The sequence below is a fragment of the Hemiscyllium ocellatum genome, chromosome 26 (assembly GCF_020745735.1).
Source record: "Hemiscyllium ocellatum isolate sHemOce1 chromosome 26, sHemOce1.pat.X.cur, whole genome shotgun sequence".
Lineage (NCBI taxonomy): Eukaryota > Metazoa > Chordata > Chondrichthyes > Orectolobiformes > Hemiscylliidae > Hemiscyllium > Hemiscyllium ocellatum.
The window spans coordinates 17812574-17831181 of NC_083426.1; the positions used below are offsets into that span (position 1 = coordinate 17812574).

The 18608-nt window shown below is 40.1% G+C and overlaps 1 protein-coding gene across 1 annotated transcript; it reads right to left on the bottom strand.

Moving 5' to 3' along the window:
* On the bottom strand, positions 1 to 17307 carry LOC132828100 (acidic mammalian chitinase-like). The gene is made up of 11 exons (XM_060845011.1): positions 17283 to 17307; positions 14802 to 14831; positions 14517 to 14718; positions 12015 to 12071; positions 11422 to 11572; positions 10780 to 10904; positions 2751 to 2877; positions 2443 to 2625; positions 1762 to 1878; positions 903 to 1041; positions 1 to 239 (listed from the first exon to the last, which is right to left on the bottom strand). The coding sequence occupies exons 1-11, from the start codon at positions 17305 to 17307 to the stop codon at positions 1 to 3; spliced, it is 1395 nt and encodes a 464-aa protein (XP_060700994.1).
* Between the last annotated feature and the right edge of the window lie 1301 nt (positions 17308 to 18608).

Genomic DNA, 18608 nt, shown 5'->3' on the forward strand with positions numbered 1-18608 from the left:
TTAAGGCCAGTTGCAACAGTCACAGGAAGGATCAAAGACTAATCCAACAGCACAATTCTTCAGGTAGGTCACTCCATTCACACACTGGTAAAATTTGTTCTTGGCTTTTGGATCAGCGTAGACACCGTTTGCTTTGCCAGCACAGAACCCACTTCCACCACTACCACTGCTGCCACCACCACTAGGAGCCTGGGTAGGAGGAACAGCTGGTCGCAGTGTTGTTTTAGATGGGACACAGGCTAGAAAGAAACAAAATTCACGGATCTATCACTTCCTTCAAAATTGGTAACAAACGAAGACATGCATTGCAAAGTCATGGGTAATTGAAAACCCTCAGACAAAACTCAATGCCTCATGGTATCAGGAACAAGCTGCTTGCAAATTCAATAAAACAAAAAGATTAGGGAAACCTTATGATGTTGCTGATTGTGTGTGTGGAGTGTGTTTGCTGCAGTGCAGATCTTGAAGTGGGGTTTAATTATCACTTTATTTTAAATCAAGTTGCATAAAATGTGTGCTAGAAGTCATTGATCTGCCTGTGATTAAAAAAAAACTGATCAATTATTTTGTCACAATATGATATCCCCTTAAATTATGTAATTTGTTCAAGTACCATACATACTAGATGCAACATCTGATTCAAATTCATGACTTAACCTGTTAGCAGGCGTATAGGTGCCAGTATATTACTGCTTGGCTCTTCTTTTTCTTTGGATTGTCAAGCTCATAGACGCTCAGTTTTATTCTGATAGTCAGATTTCTTTAGACCTAATATTTAGATTGAAATATACATCAGCAGTCCAAAGAATTCTTAAGATATTTTAGTAATCCATGTCTGTCTATGAAGTCTTTGTTATGACAACCAAGTAATCAACTCAAACTGTAAATAACCTGATAGTTACATGCAGAGATTCCTAGTCCGGTGTGCAATGCATTCATGAGAGGATAAGGCCCCTCATCACAGAAAGAACCAGAGAAATCATCCATGCCAAGAGTCCACACCATAGCTCCTCCATAGTTGTTCTTTTTCAGCCATTCAACCTAAAAGACATTGGTAACAAATTCATTTCACAAATCCTTGTTTGCAAACACTTTTACCCCAAATATAAATAAAGTTTGGCAATGCAATACTGTTGAATACAAAAATAATATTCTGAAATTATGGAAATGCAATGAATATTGATTCATTTAACTTGCATCATGGACTAGGTAACATTTACTTCCATGACCATGAGGCAGAGGTTAGAAATTTCATTGGTGTTGCTGTATTAGGGTGTGTGTTAACCAATCATTTCAGAAACTGTCACAGACTCTGTCATTGCTTTGTAACTGGAGTACAAAGAGCTGGGCAAACAGAAATACAAACTAAAAACTCACTTCTGTCAGGAACTGAATAAGAAATAAAAGTGATGGTCAGAACTCATCAAAAAAGATATTTAATTAAAAACCATTAAAATAGATAATGCAGCAGGCGTGGATGAACTGTTTTCATAGTGTTCTTTCATTTGCAATTTTCTGTGCAATTTTTCTTTAGTCTCATTGCTACAGTTGATGGTCAGGATACAAGACAAATAGTAAAAGAATCTGTTTACGAAAAAAACATGGTCCAAAAAACCCAATACTGTAATGGTTCAGTTGTTCAATTGATCAACATCATAGCATGATTGTAATGTTTAGGAAGACAAGTTAGTTGTATATTATAACACACATTGCAACAAATAACCAAATAGAAAGCCTATGACATCAGTGTAACAAAGTTACCTTGTCTTTAAAGCTTTGTACATTGTCATATCCAACCCATACATTTCCTTTGTAGCCATATGGAACCATCTGTGGAGCATCCCATTTCATAGTGCCATCTTTCAAAAACGTGCAGATCTGTCAGAAGAGTGAAAATCACTAACTTTGCGATAGTTTGGAACTGGTGAATGAGGTTGGCATGTAAGCTGCTAATGACTGTCAGTAATGTTTGCATTAAAAATGCATTCTCTTTTAGGGGGGGGAGGCTATGGAGCTAAAACATTAAATCATGCCCCTTTAGCGCTGTGCATTCTCCAAGAAGACAACCGTGCTCAAAGTGAGATAGTCAAACACCTTCAGATGTCTCTGCTCATCTCAGTATAATGCTTGAGATCCTGTTCCTTTACTAGTGAAGAGGCAGCAATAAATCCACACATGGGAGAGATGATCAGATAGGAATGTCTTTGCTAAGGATTTTGGAATCCACTGCTTGACTTTTAACAAGGTCCATCACAGATACTTCCAGCACTCAAATAGCACATGCTTGGAAAATGCAACAGACAATATTACTTAATCAACTTCAGGAACAGAGGTTCAAACAATAAAAGTGGGATCCTTTGGGAGAGGGAAATTCACTGTATGGCTAGTTAGCATTTGTAAATATAAACCTTATGGAAAAAAGAAACAGCATGAGTACAGTACCTCATAATAGGACAACACTCCAGATTGCTTGGTGTATTTCCCAGCTGGTGCAGGCCCTCCTGCTGGGGCTCCAATTCCTGTCTCAGATGTGGTCAGTATGAAGGTGTGGCCATATGTAGCGAATCCAACATTCAGTTTCTCTGCAGGGGCGCCCTTATCTATCCAAATTTTCATTGCATAGTCCTATTAAAACAAACCATGAGAGCACATGGCTAAAAGGGTTCTAAAACTCATCTGGTTGAGATTAGTTAAAAAATTTTAAAAAGGAATTAACAAAGTGATTATATTCTATTTTCATTAAAACTTACCACATTAAAGTGCACATTGGCATAAGATTTTGAATTTGGAAGAGGAAAAAGAGGGCTATTTTCTCCAGTCTTGGGACTTCCAGATCCAGTAAAATCATATGTCATCACATTGAAAAAGTCAAGGGTCCTGTATGAGGAAAGATGTGAGTTACACAAATGGGTTATTTACTAAAATAAATGCTTCTTATCTGATCTATTAAACAAATCAGCACTAACAGATGAAACTGTACAAATTAAACAAGGGTTTGGACATGAAATTGGGCCTCATCGCCTCATTGTATTCCAAGACAGTAAGGGTCTTATTGGTATAATGGCAGTGTTCCTTCCTCTGAGTTGGAAGGTCTGGGTTCACGTTCAAGCTATCCCGGGACTGTGTTATAATATGTTTGAGTATTGTAATTTAAAAATATGAATTTCAGTATGCAGTCACTGCTGTATTAAGATAAATACCCAATCAAGAGTGACATGATGCTGTTAGCTGTGGAATAAATGTTACCGTGTACGCAAGGCAATCTATTTCTTGAATAGATTCAGGAGAACTTTCACATGTATTTAAGAAGGTATTGCAATGCAGCATTCTCTGAAGGTAGCATTGAACCGTCAGCTAAGAACATGTGTTAAGTCTTTGAGCAGGATTGAACCTTGTATCATCTTAATCCAAATCAATTCAAAATAATTCAAATTATTTCCTCTATTACTCACCTCCTGCTTCTCATAGCTTGGTAGTCATTGAAAGAAAGAATCATGATTGTACCTTTCCTAGTACTATCCAAGCTATGAGTACAGTATAACTGGAATTTTCCCAATCAAAAACCAAATCTTAAAACATGTAAGAAGTTAAGCAAAGAAATCATAAATTTTGACAAATAGTTGTATTCAACTTACCTTTCTTCATCTTTCCAGCATTGTCATCCTACCCTTCACCCCAACCCCTCTCTATCCTCCCTACTTTCTATCTCTCTCTCCACCTTTGGTTTCAAGAATTGGTGGCATTTGACAATTCTTTCAGGGCCATTTTCTATCTCTTGCCAAAATACAAGCATCACACCAGAGAACATACAAACAGGCATAGGTCATTCAGTCCCTTCAGCCTGTTCCGTCATTAGATGAGATCATGGTAAATCTGTAGCCTACCTTCATATACTTGCCTTTGGTTCATATCCCTTGATACATTTGCTGAACCAAAAATTCTGTATCCCAGATTTCAAATTGATCCAGCATGAACTGTTGTTTGAGGAAGACAGTTCCAAATTTCTATTACCTTTGTGTGTATAAATGCTTCCTTACATCCCTCCTGAATGGTTCAGCACCAATTAGAACATAGAACAATACAGCGCAAGAACAGGCCCTTCAGCGCTCAATGTTGTGCTGACCTGTGAACTAATCTAAGCCCATCATCCTACACTATCCCATCATCATCCATATGCTTATCCAATGACTGTTTAAATGCTCCTAATGTGGCTGAGTTAACTACATTGGCAGGCAGGGCATTCCATGCCCGTACCACACTTTGAGTGAAGAACCTGCCTCTAACATCTGTCTTAAATCTATCATCCCTCTATTTGCAGCTATGCCCCCCTCATACAAGCAGATGTCATCATCCTAGGAAAAAGACTCTCGCTATCCACCCTTTCTGATCCTCTGATCATCTTGTATGTGTCTATTAAATTGCCTCTTAGCCTTCTTCTCCCCAATGAGAACAGACCAAGTCCTTCAGCCTTTCCTCATAAGCTTCAGACCAGGCAACATCCTGGTAAATCTCCTCTGCACCTTTTCCAATGCTTCCACATCCTTCCTGTAAGGGGGCAACCAGAACTGTACACAATATTCCAAGTGCGCCACACTAGCATTTTGTACAGTAGCAGCATAACATTACAGCTCTGGAATTCAATCCCTCTACCAAGAAAACCTAATACACTGTATGCCTTCTTAACAGCATTATCAACCTGGGTAGCAACTTTCAGGGATCTATGTACATGGACACCAAGATCCCTCTGCACATCCGCACTACCAAGAATCTTTTCATTGACCCAGTATTCTGCCTTCCTGTTATTCTTCCCAAAGTGAATCATCTCACATTTATCTGCATTGAAATCCATTTGCCATCTTTCAGCCCAGTTCTGCAGTTTATCCAAGTCTCCCTGCTGCAATATTCTTCCAAACTGTCCACCACTCCACCGACTTTAGTATCATCAGCACACTTACCAACCCATCCACCTATGCCGTCGTCCAAGTCATTTATAAAAATGACAAACAGCAATGGTCCCAAAACAGATCCTTGTGGCACACCACTAGTAACCATACTCCAAGCTGAATATTTTCCATCATTGCCATCTTACAGAAAACCAGTTTCTAATCCAAACTGCTAAATCACCTTCAATCCTATGCCTCCACATTTTCTCCAACAGCCTACCATGTTGAACCTTAACAAAGGCTTTGCTGAAGTCCTTGTACACCACGTCAACTGCCCTACCCTCATCCACAATGAGGTTTGTGAGACACGACCTGCCCTCGACGAATCTATGTTGACTATTTCCTATCAAATTGTTGCTTGCTTGATGATGACAAATCCCATCTCTTATAATCCTTTCCAAAACATTTCCCACAACAGACATAAGGTTCACTGGTCTATAATTACTTGGGTTATCTCTATTGCCCTTCTTGAACACGGGCACAACATTTGCAATCCTCCAGTCCTCTGGTACTAAACCTGCAAACAATGATGACTCAAAGATCAAGGCCATCTCTTTCCTAGCTTCCCAGAGAATTCTTGGAAAAATCCCATCCAGCTCAGGGAACTTACTACTTTCACACCTTCTAAAATTGATAACACCTCCTCCTTACTAACCTCAATCCTTTCAGGTCTAATAGCCCATATCTCAGTCTTCTCCTCTACAATATTCTCCTTTTCCTGAGTGAAAACTAATGAGAAATATTCATTTAGCACCTCTCCAATCTCCACACACAATTTCCCACTTCTGTCTTTGACAGGCCCAATTCCTACCCTCACCATCCTTTATTCCTCACATTTTTATAGAAAGCTTCAGAGTTCTCCTTTATTCTACCTGGTAAAGACTGCTCATGCCCCCTCATTGCTCTTCTTAACTTTCTCTTTGAATCCTTCCTCACTACTCCGAACCTCTCCACCGCCTCAACTGAACCATCTCATCTCCACGTCACATAAGCCTCCCTCTTCCATGTAATAAGAGACACAATTTTTTTCGTAAACCCGGCTCCCTTACCTTATCACGTCCTCTTTGACTGACACGAATGTACCCATCAAAGACATGCAATATCTGTTCCAGATTAATTCTCAGACTATGCCCCCTAGCTTTAGAATCCCTAACCAGTGTGAATAGTTTACATACCTGTATTTTTCTTGCTAATATCTTAAAGCTTTCAATCAGAACATCCTTAACCTTCTAAATTCTAGAGAAAACAGGCCTTCTTTTTATATTCTTCTCTCATACCTTAACTCGAGAAGTGCACCTATCGTTCTACTAGACTTATGTACTCCCCCCAAGGCCAATACATCCTACCTAAGATGTGGCACCCTGATCTGCTCACAACTATTAATTATTACTGATGACTTTATCTGTCAAGAATGGTAGACAAAACCAGAAATTGTTGGAGAGACTCAGCAAGTCTGGCAGCATGTGTGCAGAGAAATCAATACTGACTCTGCTTTCTCTCCACCGATGACGCAGCATCCAAGGAGCAGGAGAATCAATGTTTCGGGCATGAGCCCTTCATCAGGCTTAAGCCCGAAATGTCTATTCTCCTGCTCCTCAGATGCTGCCTGATCTCCTGTGCTTTTCCAGCACCACACTCTCAACTCAGATCTCCAGCATTTGCAGTCCTCACTTTCTACTACACTACAGTAGGCGGCACAGTGGTACAGTGGTTAGCACTGCTGCCTCACAGCGCCAGAGACCCAGGTTCAATTCAGGCGACTGACTGGAGTTTGCACGTTCTCCCCGTGTCTGCGTGGGTTTCCTCCGGGTGCACCGGTTTCCTCCCACAATCCAAAGATGTGCGGGTCAGGTGAATTGGCCATGCTAAATTGTCCGTAGTGTTAGGTAAGGGGTAAATGTAGGGGTATGGGTGGATTGAGCTTTGGCGGGTCGGTGTGGACTTGTTGGGCCGAAGGGCCTGTTTCCACATTGTAAGTAATCTAATTGCATTAAAAAAGATGATGCCAAACCAGCAGAGATTCTTCAGCAATTTCTGTTTTTGTTTCAGATTTTCAGCACCCGCAGGTCATTGCTTTTTGAACACTGATAGACAGTTAACTGTGTAGAGATTCAAAGCAGACCCCAAATATTTTTTCACATGCACATTCAGTTAGAGCTTTAGGACAGTCAACAGAAACAAAACCCGCAATGTCAGGGACAATCGCAGCACCTTGAACAATGACGTTTCTGTGGCCGGCAGAGAAAAAGCAGAATGGTGTGTTGTTTCCCTGGTGCCAGGATCAAGGATGTCTCGGAGAGGGTGCAGAATGTTTTCACGGGGAGAGGGGCTAGCAAGAGGTCATTGTCCACATTGGAACCAATGACATTAGAAGGGAAAACGTTGAGACTCTGAAGGGAGATTACAGAGAGTTAGGCAGAAATTTAAAAAGGAGGTCCTCAAGGGTAGTAATAAGTGGATTACTCCCAGTGCTACGAGCTAGTGAGGGCAGGAATAGGAGGATAGAGCAGATGAATGCATGGCTGAGGAGTGGTGTATGGGAGAAGGATTCACATTTTTGGATCATTGGAATCTCTTTTGGGGTAGAAGGTACAAGAAGGACGGATTGCACCTAAATTGGAAGGGGACTAATACACTGGCAGGGAAATTTGCTAGAACTGATTGGGAGGATTTAAACTAGTAAGATAGGGGGATGGGACCCAGGGAGATAGTGAGGAAAGAAATCGATCTGAGATGGGTACAGCTGAGAACAGAAGTGAGTCAAACAGTCAGGGTGGGCAGGGACATGGTCTGACTAATAAATTAAACTGCATTTATTTCAATGCAAGGGGCCTAACAGGGAAGGCAGATGAACTCAGGGCATGGTTAGGAACATGGGACTGGGATATCATAGCAATTACGGAAACAGGGCTCAGGGATGGGCAGGACTGGCAGCTGAATGTTCCAGGATACAAGTGCTACAGGAAGGATAGAAAGGGAGGCAAGAGAGGAGGGGGAGTGGAATTTCTGATGAGGGATAGCATTACAGCTGTGCTGAGGGAGGATATTCCCAGAAATACATCCAGGGAACTTATTTGGGTGGAATTGAGAAATAAGAAAGGGATGATAGCCTTATTGGGATTGTATTATAGACCTCCATTGTCAGAGGGAAATTGAGAAATAAACTTGTAAGGAGATCTCCGCTATCCGTAAGAATAATAGGGTAGTTATGGTAGGGGATTTTAACTTTCCAAACATCGACTGGGACTGCCATAGTGTTAAAGGTTTAGATGGAGAGGAATTTCTTAAGTGTGTACAAGACAATTTTCTGATTCAGTATGTGGATGTACCTATTAGAGAAGGTGCAAAACCTGACCTACTCTTGGGAAATAAGGCAGGGCAGGTGACTGAGGTGTCAGTGGAGGAGCACTTTGGGGCCAGCAACCATAATTCTATTTGTTTTAAAATAGTAATGGAAAAGCATAGACCAGATCTAAAAGTTGAAATTCTAAACTGGAGAGAGGCCAATTTTGACAGTATTAGGCAAGCTGATTGGGGACAGATGCTCGCAGGTAAAGGGACGGCTGGAAAATGGGAAGCCTTCAGAAATGAGATGACAAGAATCCAGAGAAAGTATATTCCTATCAAGGTGAAAGGGAAGGCTGGTAGATATAGGGAATGCTGGATGACTAAAGAAATTGAGGGTTTGGTTAAGAAAAAGAAGAAAGCATATGTCAGGTATAGACAGGATAGACCGAGTGAATCCTTAGAAGAGTATAAAGAAAGTAGGAGTATACTTAAGAGGGAAATCAGGAGGGCAAAACTTGGACATGAGATAGCTTTGGCAAATAGAATTAGGGAGAATCCAAAGGGATTTTACAAATATATTAACGACAAAAGGCTAACTAGGGAGAGAATAAGGCCCCATAAAGATCAGCAAGGCGGCCTTTGTGTGGAGCCACAGAAAATGGGGGAGATACTAAATGAATATTTTGCATCAATATTTACTGTGGAAAAGGATATGGAAGATATAGTCTGTAAGGAAATAGATGATAACATCTTGCAAAATATCCAGATTACAGAGGAGGAAGTGCTGGATGTCTTGAAATGGTTAAAAGTGGATAAATCCCCAGGATCTGATCAGGTGTACCCGAGAACTCTGTGGGAAACTAGAGAAGTGATTGCTGGACCTCTTGCTGAGATATTTGTATCATCGATAGTCACAGGAGAGGTGCTGGAAGACTGGAGGTTGGAAAACGTGGTGCCACAGTTTAAGAAGGGTGGTAAAGACAAGCCAGGGAACTATAAACTGGTGAGCCTGACCTCGGTGGTGGGCAAGTTGTTGGAGGGAATCCTGAGGGACAGGATGTACATATATTTGGAAAGGCAAGGGCTGATTCGGGATAGCCAACATGGCGTTGTGTGCGGGAAATCATGTCTCACAAACTTGATTGAGTTTTTTGAAGAAGTAACAAAGATGATTGATGAGGGCAGAGCAGTAGATGTGATCTATATGGACTTCAGTAAGGCGTTCGACAAAGTTCCCCATGGGAGACACATTTTACAAGGTTAGATCTCATGGAATACAGGGAGAACCAACCATTTGGATACAGAACTGGCTCAAAGATAGAAGACAGAGGGTGGTGGTGGAGGGTTGTTTTTCAGACTGGAGGCCTGTGACCAGTGGAGTGCCACAAGGATTGGTGCTGGACCCTCTACTTTTTGTCATTTACATGAATGATTTTGATGCGAGCATAAAAGGTACAGTTAGTAAGTTTGCAGATGACACCAAAATTGGAGGTGCAGTGCACAGCAAAGAGGATTACCTCAGACACAACGGGATCTGGACCAGATGGGCCAATGGGCTGAGAAGAGGCAGATGGAGTATAATTCAAATAAATGTGAGGTGCTGCATTTTGGGAAAGCAAATCTTAGCAGGACTTATACACTTAATGGTAAGTTCCTAGGGAGTGCTGCTGAACAAAGAGACCTTGGAGTGCAGGTTTATAGCTCCTTGAACGTGGAGTCACAGGTAGGTAGGATAGTGAAGAAAATGTTTGGTATGCTTTCCTTTATTGTTCAGAGTATTGAGTACAGTAGTTGGGAGGTCATGTTGCAGCTGTACAGGACATTGGTTAGGCCACTGTTGGAATATTGCGTGCAATTCTGGTCTCCTTCCTATCAGAAAGATGTTGTGAAACTTGAAAGGGTTCAGAAAAGATTTACAAGGACATTGCCAGGGTTGGAGGATCTGAGCTACAGGGAGAGGCTGAACAGGCTGGGGCTGTTTTCCCTGGATCGTCGGAGGCTGAGGGGTGACCTTATAGAGGTTTACAAAATTATGAGGGGCATGAATAAGATAAATAAGCAAAGTCTTTTCCCTGGGGTCGGGGAGTCCAGAACTAGAGGATATAGGTTTAGGGTGAGAGGGGAAAGATATAAAAGAGATCTAAGGGACAACTTTTTCACGCAGAGGATGGTACGTGTATGGACTGAGCTGCCAGAGGAAATGGTGGAGGTTTGTACAATTGCAACATTTAAGAGGCATTTGGATGGGTTTATGAATAGGAAGGGTTTGGAGGGATATGGGCTGGGTGCTGGCAGGTGGGGCTAGATTGGGTTGGGATATCTGGTTGGCATGGACGGGTTGGACCAAAGGGTCTGTTTCCATGCTGTACATCTCTATGACTCTATAACTGGATTCAGTCAGCTCCATGCTGATTGGAGAGTGAACCAAGTACTTTCCAAGTCTGGATTGTTCAGCTGTTAGATCATTAAATTTTCAGAAATGGAAGGAAGCACAAGAGAATAGATTTATTTCCACTATTAGCCCTATAAGAATATGATGAGCACGTACTTTCCAAGCTCGGGAACCTCATAGCTAGAATCAATGATAGCCAACCCAGCTGGAACTGCAGCAGAGAGCAGCAGTCTTGGTCTTCCTGTACTTTTTCCCTCAGCTTCAAAGGCAGCCACCATTTCCTGAAATTAAAAATGCAAAAAAGGTTCACTTAGTTACAGAACCACACAAACAGGAAGGTTTCATATTGAAATCAAAGAAACCTCTGGCTTCATAAACACGTATTTGTGGCCAAGCATTATGTAAGTATCCAGTTCAAGGGTATCATCAGAGGTAGGAACCGTCTCAAAGAAAGCTGTTACTGCACAGGGCCAGAACAAAAGTTGCTATTAAATGTTATTGATACGATAATTCAAATATTCTAATTTTGAACATTTCTGTTTCATAATTTGCAAAGGTTGCAAACTAATATTTTAAAACTTTCTGTGTAAAATGCGCATATAGTTGGTTAGGGTGCAGATCCTCCAAGATCTCAGTGAATGGCACAGCATGCCAGATTACCACAATGACCTACTCCTACTCCTACTTTCTTATACCTTTGGCAAGTACTTGCGAGAAATTGTAAATTTGCAACAATGTTTGGAAGCTCTTACATTTTAGTTAGTAAACTAGCATTCAGTTAAATGCATTTGGTCCTACCTGAGCCAACAGAGTGAACAGATGTTTGACTTGTGAGCCAGGATATTCCCAGTCAATATCCAAACCATCAAACCCATAACCACGCAGGAAGTTAATTACAGACTTTATGAAAATTTGTCGAGTTTCTGCTGAGGAAACCATAGCGGTGAATCTAGAGTAGAGGAGAATGTTAAACATAATCAAAATAAGTGTATTTTGCATTCTGCAATTTCCTCTCAACATTTAAGAGCTTCATCTCTTTTACAATTTTAAATATATCACAATTTACAATGTAGAACAATACAGTTCTAACATGGAATTGCACTTTGTCCTTTCAACAAGCATTCAATCAATCTTCACTACTGTGTTAATTTAAAACAAGTCTTTGTCAAAATTGCTTTATATTTCCTTTCTGACTGAGATTGTCTCGTAAATATTGTTTGAATTATAATTTAGTGAGAGCTGAATAAAGTGACAGCATTCTCATTAATGGCAACTTGAGTCCATGTCTAAAACTACACAGTTGACATTTCAAAAAGAATTGATTTGACCCCAGCTTGATTTACATTGCTACAACTTGCTGCAAATATTAAAACAGAATAGGTTAATCTTACTTCTGAGTTCCAAAGTTCCAGCCTCCAATGGATAGAAGTGTCTTCAGGTTTGCATTTCTGTTGTAAAAATTAACAAATTGCCGTTTTAGAATAAGGAATATAAGCAGATGTAATTATTAATACTTCAACAACTGCTGCAAGTCAATATTGTCAAGATCTTTGTATCGCTTACTCCTTTTGGTAATAAATGTTAATGGAGCAGAAATACCTTAGGAGTGTACAAATATGTAATATGATGTCCCACAGGTTTGAGGATGTTCAATTCATGTAGATTTATGGGCATCCCTGACAAGGTCAGTAATTTATTGTGCATTTATAATTGTGCTTGAGATGGTAACTTCTTAACTTGCTGCAATCTATCTGGTATGCTGCTAGGAACGGAATTCCAGGATTTTGATCCAGCAGTAGTGAAGGGGCGGTGATATGGTTCAAAGGCAGGACTAACTATGCCATGGAGAGCAATGTGCATATGGTGATGTTGCCATGCAACTGCTACCCTTGTCTTTCCTGTCAGCAGAAATCATGGGTTTAGAAGATACTTTCGAAGGAGCTTTTGTAACCTGCTACAATGCATATATGTGAAAGTATGGACGAAGTGATGGTTTAAGCCAATAGATGCAACAATAATCAAATGGACTGCTTTGTATTGGATGCTGTTGAGCATTGAAGCAGCATTCATCAAGGCAAATGGACAGTATTTCCATCATACCAGTAATATGCACCTTGTAGAAGGTGGACAGTCTTCAGGGAGTCAGGAGCTAAGTTACTTACCTCAAAATTCACAAGCTCTTGTATCTATGGTGTTTATATCTGGTATCTATTGATCTAGTTCAGTTTCAGGTCAAAGTTAATATCAGAAGATTGATAGTGGAGATTCAGCAATGCTAATGCCATTAAATATCAAGGGCAGATGGTTAGATTCCCTCTTGTTAGACATGATCATTGCCTGACACTTGCTTGGCACAAATACTTGCGCCATTTATCAGCCAAAAACCTGAATATTATCCAAGTCTAATAGCATGTGGATCCAGACTGCATCAGTATCTGTGGAGCTGAAGATCGCATTGGACATTATGATATTAAAAGAGAACATCCCGACTGCTGACCTTAGGATAGAAAGGTGGCCATTGAAGAAACACCTGAAGGTGGTGAGGCTTACAACACCACCCTGAGCTACTCCTGCAGCAATGTCCCAGGATTGAGATGAGTGGTCTCCAACAATCACAGGCATCTTGATTTGTGCTAGCAATGATTACAACTAATGAAGAGATATCCCACATACTACCATTGACTCCAATTTTGCTAGAATCCTTGATGCTAAATTCAATTAAATGTTGCCTTAATGTCAAAGACAGCCACTCTCACACCACACCTAGAATTCAGTTTTTTTTTGTCCATGTCAGGACCAAGGTTGCAATGAGGTCAGGAGCTGAGTAACGCTGGCAGAAACAAACAGAGCATCAGTGAGCAGGCAATTGACGCTCAGTGCCAGTTGATAATGAAGCTCATGTCCCTTCAATTTGCTGATACTTATGTGAAGGATGATGGGATGTTTATTGGTCGGATTGGATGCATCTAGATTATCAGATGCAAAGGGGAAATTTTGCATACTGTTGAGTAGGTCCCAGTGTTGCACCTGCACTGGAACAGCTTGGCTAGGGTGCTTGAGTCATTATTTTAAAAAATAAAACAGTTTTCTCAGAACTTTTGCTGGACAATATGCTGATTGCAGCTACTGCAAACATTGTTAAAATCACACAACACCAGGTTATAGTCCAACTGGTTTAATTGGAAGTACCTGATGTTGTGTGATTTTTAACTTTGCACACCGCAGTCCAACACTCGCATCTCCAAATCATGACTGCAAACATTGGCAGTGGAGCAGAAAACTGTAAATAATGCGAGAGAAAGCAAAATCAAGGGAATAAAATCACTTATGATCAGGTTATGAATATGGTCAGGTATTATTATGAAAATACTTCACATGTATCGATTGGCGATTCACTGGTTGGAACAGCCACAATGCAAAGGCCATAACACTCACCTGGTGTTGATGAACAGAGAGGAAACTCCAGTTCTTTCCAAAGGCCAGTGTTTCTGTGCATATGCATAAGTGTACACACTGCACTTTGCATGTGCAGCAATATATTCTGAGTACAAGTGCAATCTAGTTGCACACTAGATAAAATAGTTCATCAGCTTGAAGTACAAGCTCAAGGTTTATGAACTGCATGTAACTTTTTTTGTTTACATATTGGAACATAATAATGATTGTGTCTGGCATTGCCTCACCCATTGCCTTTCCCAACCTCAGCATTGGGATAGAAATCAATAAAGCCCAATTCCACCCACATATGACCAATCTGGTTGGATCTGTCAAATTATAATTAGATAGAATTTCACAGTTTTTTTTAGAATAGGACAACCTGTAAAACTATAAAAATAACTCAAACTATACTAAGAATTACCAATACACTCTTAATATTGATAGTACAGTTATACTTGTTTTTAAGGGAGTTGAAAGTGTGGTAGAGAGTCCTGTCATTCCATTCAAAGGTGGTGATTTGATTGTCCTTCATTCCAGCGAAAGCGTAGATCAGATGTGTGCACAAGCAAGGGTCCACATTGTCTACTGTGTACTTCCCCGCTCCTGGTCTGTACTGAGCCCAGTTTGTAAAGTAACAAACCAGTCTGTAGGCAGAGCCTGCCAGAGATATAAGACAATCAGCACAGAGTCTCTACTCATTGCATAAAGTTTACAAAAGCTTTAAAAACACAAAGACTTACCCAGTTCCAGGCATGCCAACAAGACCAATGCTATAATAAAGAAACATAGAATAAGTATCAATATTATGATTGCAATATGCTTAAAGGTTCAAGGGTTCACAGAACTGGTGTTATATGACTGACTGACATTCTCTAACAATTTATTTTTGATCAGACTCGTTTCCTCAAGTATATGCTTAAGTGAAATCTTCAACATATATGGAGTTAGGATCTCCACGTGCTTGGATTTACCTCAGTATCATCTTCCTGTCCACTGCTTCCATTCTGTTAGATTTGTTGCACAATAGCCTGTCTTGGGTGAAATGCATCTTTTAACAGTTAATCAATGGGAAGACTGCATTCACCACCTACAGCCCCAACCACAATCATCCCACTGACAGCTTGCAGCTGCAGAATTAACCAGATTTTTCACTATACGTAGTCTATTCAATTCTCTATAAACTTTCCAAGCCTATATTCTCTACACCTCAAAGACAGACTAATTCTGCCTGTCTAGTATTGAACAGCTTCTCTTCTATTTCAAACCATCATCCATCACCATCACCTTCACCATCTTTAGTCTCACTGGAGTAGAAAGCAGACCTGGGCCACCTAGGAACCGAACCTTAACTACATATTTGGTGTGAGCTGTCAAGACTAGTCCTGCCTTTTCAGCTAGTTTGCCTTACAAGAGAAATACAGTTTAGTCAAAAGGGCTGAAGGTTGGAAAGTCTGAGGTGTCAGGAACATATTGCCTGCCCCTCCCAGCTCCACAAAATTGGAGTGATTTTCTGTAACAAAGGTACGATATTAATACAATTTATTCTTTGTTTTAGATTATATTTTGAGTGATGGGATGTATTAGTTTAATAACAGGAGACAGTTAATCTCTGACTTGACCTGGACCTTTACTTTGAGATACAAATTAAAATACAAGACCTTCCATTGATTGTATGTGGCCATAATTTAGCTAAATGTTAATTATAAGATCTTTTCCAGTTGATTTAGAAGTTCACAATTTAGGTTAAGGAAATAGCTGTATCAAACTACAGATAGATAACCTCAGGTAGATAGAATAGTGAAGAAAGTGTTTAGCATGCTTTCCTTTATTGGTCAGACTAATGAGTACGGGAGTTGGAAGGTCATGTTGTGGCTGTACAGGACATTGGTTAGGCCACTTTTAGAATATTGTGTACAATTCTGGTCTCCATCCTACAGAAAGGATGTTGTGAAACTTGAAAAGGTTTAGAAAAGATTTACAAGGATGTCGCTATTGTTGGAGAGTTTGAGCTATAGGGAGAGGCTGAATAGGCTGGGGCTGTTTTACCTGGAACTTCAGAGGTTAAGGAGTGACATTATAGAAGTTTATGAAATCATTAGGCGCATGGATAGGGTAAATAGACAATGTCTTTTCTCAGGTTTTGGAGAGTCCAGAACTAGAGGGCATAGTTTAGAGTGAGAGGGAAAAGATTTAAGAGGGACACAATGGGCAACGTTTTCACACAGAGGGTGATGCATGTATGGAATAGGCTTCCAGGGGAAGTGGTGGAGGCTGGTACAATTACAACACTTAAAAGACTCCTGGATGAGTATATGAATAGAAAGGGTTTAGAGGGATATGCGCCAAGTGCTGGCAAATGGAACTAGATTAATTTAGGATATCTAGTCAACATGGGCGAGTTGGACTGATGGGTCTGTTTCCGTACTGTACATCTCTATGACTCTATGACTTTAATTGCACCTGAATATATTAGAAAGATAGTGCAAATTCCATGAACTTGAATAGTCAAGAAGTATAATTGGCTTTGACTGATAATACTCCAAAAAGGGAAAAAAACCACAAGCAATCTGAGCAACAAAGCAAACAACTATTATCCATAGCCCAAAAAATTATTTTATCTAGTTGGTCATGGACAAATTTCAAGTAAATGAACATAAATTGAAGTACGAAACTTTCTGACTCCACCCTTACAAATAAGTTTTTGTTTGGGAAATCATACTGCATTTGTGGTTGTATGGTATTCCTTTGCTAATTTAACCAGTTAGTTCTCACTAGGTTAATGCTTTTGCTAAAATAACAAGCATAATGATTTCCTGCAGGTATGCAGCTGTTGCCCGATATAACTTAACTGTATTTGCATTAACTTCACCAGTACTTAATAATGGAAGAAGGTTGACCTAAAAACTAACGTGGATCAATGGTTGCTGTCCAGCATGACTGTAGTTTAATATTACTTCGCAACTCAATTCAAACATTCAGATTCACTGTACAGTCACAAAGCACAAAGTGAAGGGACAGGAGGTGGATAATCTAGTGGGGTAAATGCAGTGTCCTGGGAGCAAATTACCATAATTAAGTGTCTTTAGTTAATTCAGCAAAGAATCAATTCCTTTATAGTTGGGGTTGGATTTGGGAAAAGTTCTATGCGCTCTTCAAAACGAACAAATTTACAAAGAGAAGTCTCAGAGCATTAGAGATAACAAATGGTGATATTAGCTTACCTGTTCCAAGTAGAAGCTTTGCCATCTTGTAGAAGGTGTGTTGTCAGCATCAACTCTCACTTTTATACACTGAACTTATCTTCCATGTTAAATAATTACAGACATTATTAGTCTTATCACTGGAAAGCCTTAATGGAAATATAATAGTTCTTGTCTCATGTTCATATTGTTATCTTCACTTGAATAACAACTTGTCCCCTGTGCAATGTCATCTAGATTGTCGACTTTCACTGTCATCACAGTTTTGGGTTTGTACTATAAACAGAGGCCAGACATCTGGAGGGGAGGGACAATGCTGTTTTAACCTGGAATCAAGGAGAATGCCAAAGCTCCTCAGATAGGTTTAGATCTTCCTGTTAGGTAGTGTCTTGTTGGGATTTGAAACCCAGCAAATGGCGAATGAAACTACAAGGCAATCTTAAAGTCAAACGTTGCTCATGTAAGATGAGAAGGGGCTTAACTTAAATGAATTGTTTCCTACATTCAAAATTATTAATGTGCACTTCTGACAATAGTGCAGCTTATGTAGCAAATAATGTACATTTATCCAGATTGCCCTACATTGACGGGAGACAGTGGCAAAGCGGTAATATCACGGAACTAATAATCTACAAACACCCTGCCCCCAAGGAAATGTTCTGGAGAGATGGCAGCTATTAATAAAAATATTGATAATTCTATTAATAAGTATGGAAAATACAGTAATAGCAACCACGATGAATATCATTGATTTTTGTAGAAATCCATCTGGTTCACTAGTGCACTTTAGGGAGAGAAATAAAGAATGGGCAACAAATGGACAAGAAATGTCCAAATCCCATTAAAAAGTAGAAAAGAACATATCCTGCCTCAGATGTTCGGGGCAATTAGGCTCTTGTCTATCAAATTGTTGCTGAGCACTTAATACTGAACCCGAGTGTCCTGGAAACTTTAAAAAATCCCTCATTATCCATACGAATTACCACCATTCCAATCAGGATGCACAAAAAATTATACAAAGCTAACGATACATGCCAAGAGCATAATGGATGAATTAAATGAATGATGCTGAACAAATGCAAGGGGATGCATTTCCTGATTCTGTTCATTTGTTTTCTACTCCTCACGTTAAGGAAATATCCAAAATGCTCAAGTGGTAATGGTCAAAAGGATTTTAGCAGATATTTTCCTAATCATCTTGTTCAAAGACATTATTACGTACCTCTCAAGCAGGTGGGACTTGAACCTAGGCCAGAGGTTCCACTGTGACCACTGTGTCACAAGACCCAAAGATTACCAGGCTTTCTTATCATAGACCACACCTGTGCCCAGCTGTTTAAAAGAGCT